Genomic DNA, 2,991 nt, shown 5'->3' on the forward strand with positions numbered 1-2,991 from the left:
AGTGAAAATTGAGACAAAAGCAATTGCCATATTTTCTCACTTACACATCAAAGGCAAAACTGATTTCACAGCAGATAAAATAATACTGATTATGACAAGTTTGGAAAGATATGGGTAAGTAACAGACAGAGAATGGTTAACAAATACATGAGTGTATTCACGTTAGATTGATTAACTTCTAGCATTCATTACTATGACTGACAAAAATGAATGACATAAACTCAAATAAGTTTCAATCTTATTGACGGAAATGAATGGTAAATATTGAAAGTAGCACTTTGCCAAATTATCATGATTTGATCATTACACATTTTCTACATGTGTTTAAATGTCTTCTTGTGTCAGTGTCTAGTGCATTGGGATCCTGGGTAAGGGTCTCGTGCAAATCAGGACACAGGGCATGCAGAGTATGAACTGTATAAGAAGCTTTATTTTGCATGGACTTTTATATAGACTGAAAAGCATTACCTCAACCCTCAAACTCCCCTTACTCATGTAGATGATCAAGAGATACTCTTACCTCACCCTGTATAAAACAATGTCTCAATAAAAAGCAGTATAAAGAATAAAAAGTACTATAAAGAAAAAAGTATAAAGAAGCAAAGCCCTTTCTTAACCTATTTCTGGGGGAGCATGATGAATTGAGCTCAAAAGCAACTACCTTATCAAAGGTACAGATTCTGACAGAACTTTGAGAAATGAACAGAGAAAGTTTGTTTCCATCTATGCTTGGTCTGCCAAGCAGTCATTTGTCAACTTCGTCTCATCTGTCCCAGGAGAAGCCTGCACTCTAAGCCAGTTCTGTGTCTCCACATTCTTGTACTTTACAAATATGTATAACTTTTACTTGTCGATAACATTAATATTCCATATATTGCTATATATACAAGTATATATACATATTAATGGACACATATTTACAAATACACATATATGCTCCACATTTATGCAATATACAGATACAGAAAACACCCACACATTTTGTCCCAGATTTTGAAACATGATAAATCGATAATAGAGTTGAGACAATTTTTCAAGCATACATAAATACAGGAAAAAAGGTAATAACACAAGATTAAATTTATTCCACATCATGCCATTCACTGAATTTGAAAGGATTAGTGAAGGGATAGTCAGAAATCCTCTTACAGTGATTTAACTATAGGAATTATTCAAAGAAGACAACATATTTATAGAAAAGAAGTCATCCTACCTATGAGTTTCTTCAAGGCTTGCTTCATATCTTTGTTCCTTAAGCTGTAGATGAAGGGGTTCAGCATTTGTGTCACCACAGTATACATCACTGATGCCGCTGCTGTTATCCTACGAGAGTTAGTTACTGCTGAGCTAATGCATACACCTAAACCTGTCCCGTAGAATAAAGAAACAACTGACAGATGAGACCCCGTGGTGGAAAAGGCTTTATATCTTCCTTGAACAGATGGTATTTTCAGGACAGAGGAGACAATTTCAGTGTAAGAGAAAATGATTCCAGCAAAAGTAATGCCACCAAATGTTAAACCTGCAATATATATCAGTACATTGTTGATGAATGTGCTAGAACAGGCTGCCTTGATGACCTGGGTAATTTCACAAAAGAAGTGGGGAATTTCCAGATCTTTGCAGAAGGACAGCCACAGCACCGTGAGGCTGAGAAGTAATGCATTTATAGTGCTACTGAGCAGGCAGAATAGGGTGAGTAGGCTACACATACGCCAATTCATGATGACTGTGTACCTCAAGGGGTAGCAAATGGCCACGTAGCGATCATATGCCATTGCTGCAAGGAGGCAGCATTCCAGACTAGCAAAAAGCATGGCAAAGCAAGCCTGGGTGAGGCATCCTGCAAAGGTGATGCTTAGGTTCTGTTCTTGGATGTTCTCCAGCATCTTTGGGATTATTGTGGTGCTTGTACAGAGATCAGTCAAGGAGAGGTTGCAGATAAAATAGTACATGGGAGTATGGAGATGAGAATCTGAAATAATGGACAAGATTATGAACAGATTCCCAATCATTGTGACCAGGTATATGGACAGAAACAATCCAAACATGACAGGTTGCAATTCTGGGTCACTTGAGAGGCCCAGGAGGAGAAAGTTAGTAACAGCTGTTTGGTTTGTGAATCCCATGGTTTTCAGATGCTGAAAAAAATAACATTGGTGATGATATGGAAAGAAATGACCATCACTTTAAAATTCAAGATATGATTAATGAAGTAAACATTATTTTCTCTCTTTGCATTGATAATTCTACTCTCCATTCATATGCACATATGTTTCTATTTGCTTCTCTCTCCTGTCTTTGTTATTTTTTTCCACTTAATTTCCCCCTTTTCAATCATCTGATTTTTTTAAAATTTTATTTACTCATACCTTCTATTCTATCATAGCATACTAAAGAAAAAGAATAGCATGGTGCATTGTATGAGGCTTTTTCATTGAAAAAAATTTAAAAACTATGATCAGTGGGAATCAAAAAAGAAAAATATACTCAATATAAACTAATACAATTACTATAAAATAAGATTTCAAGTTTAACGCATCTTATCTCAATTGTGACTCATAAAGATACACGTTGAAGTTTGTGATCTTCTTCAGTGTATTCCTTAATAATACCACAGAAAACTGTGAATCTTAGCCATGATTCGCTATAAAGGACGTGAGTCTTTAAAGAACATCATTTTAAATAAAGTGTTGTATAAGATGCCTCTAACATTTATACTGTGGTTTTGTTTTGCCTTTGGCATACCAAATGATACATTCCACTCATCCTCTTCCTGTCCTCATCTTGCAATCACTGAAAAGATTAACTTTAAAGCACTGGTACCAACGGAAAACATTAAGTCAAAAGCCTTCAGAAAGCTTGGGTGTCACCATGATTAAGCAGCACAACTTCTTTCCCTAATGTAAACTATGCTTCACAAGAAACACACATTTGGCAAAGAACCCACCTGTTGTACAGAACTGAAGTGATGGTACCTGAGTCGAGAGG

General features: G+C 36.0%; 1 protein-coding gene across 1 annotated transcript; it reads right to left on the reverse strand.

Moving 5' to 3' along the window:
* Positions 1 to 1,190: 1,190 nt before the first annotated feature.
* On the reverse strand, positions 1,191 to 2,129 carry LOC121451661 (olfactory receptor 7G2-like). The gene has a single exon (XM_041657358.1). It carries the CDS (start codon positions 2,127 to 2,129, stop codon positions 1,191 to 1,193), a length of 939 nt encoding a protein of 312 aa, XP_041513292.1.
* Between the last annotated feature and the right edge of the window lie 862 nt (positions 2,130 to 2,991).

This window comes from Microtus oregoni, unplaced genomic scaffold (genome assembly GCF_018167655.1).
Source record: "Microtus oregoni isolate MIOR12 unplaced genomic scaffold, Mior012 000008F_ref0000371, whole genome shotgun sequence".
Taxonomy (NCBI): Eukaryota; Metazoa; Chordata; class Mammalia; order Rodentia; family Cricetidae; genus Microtus; species Microtus oregoni.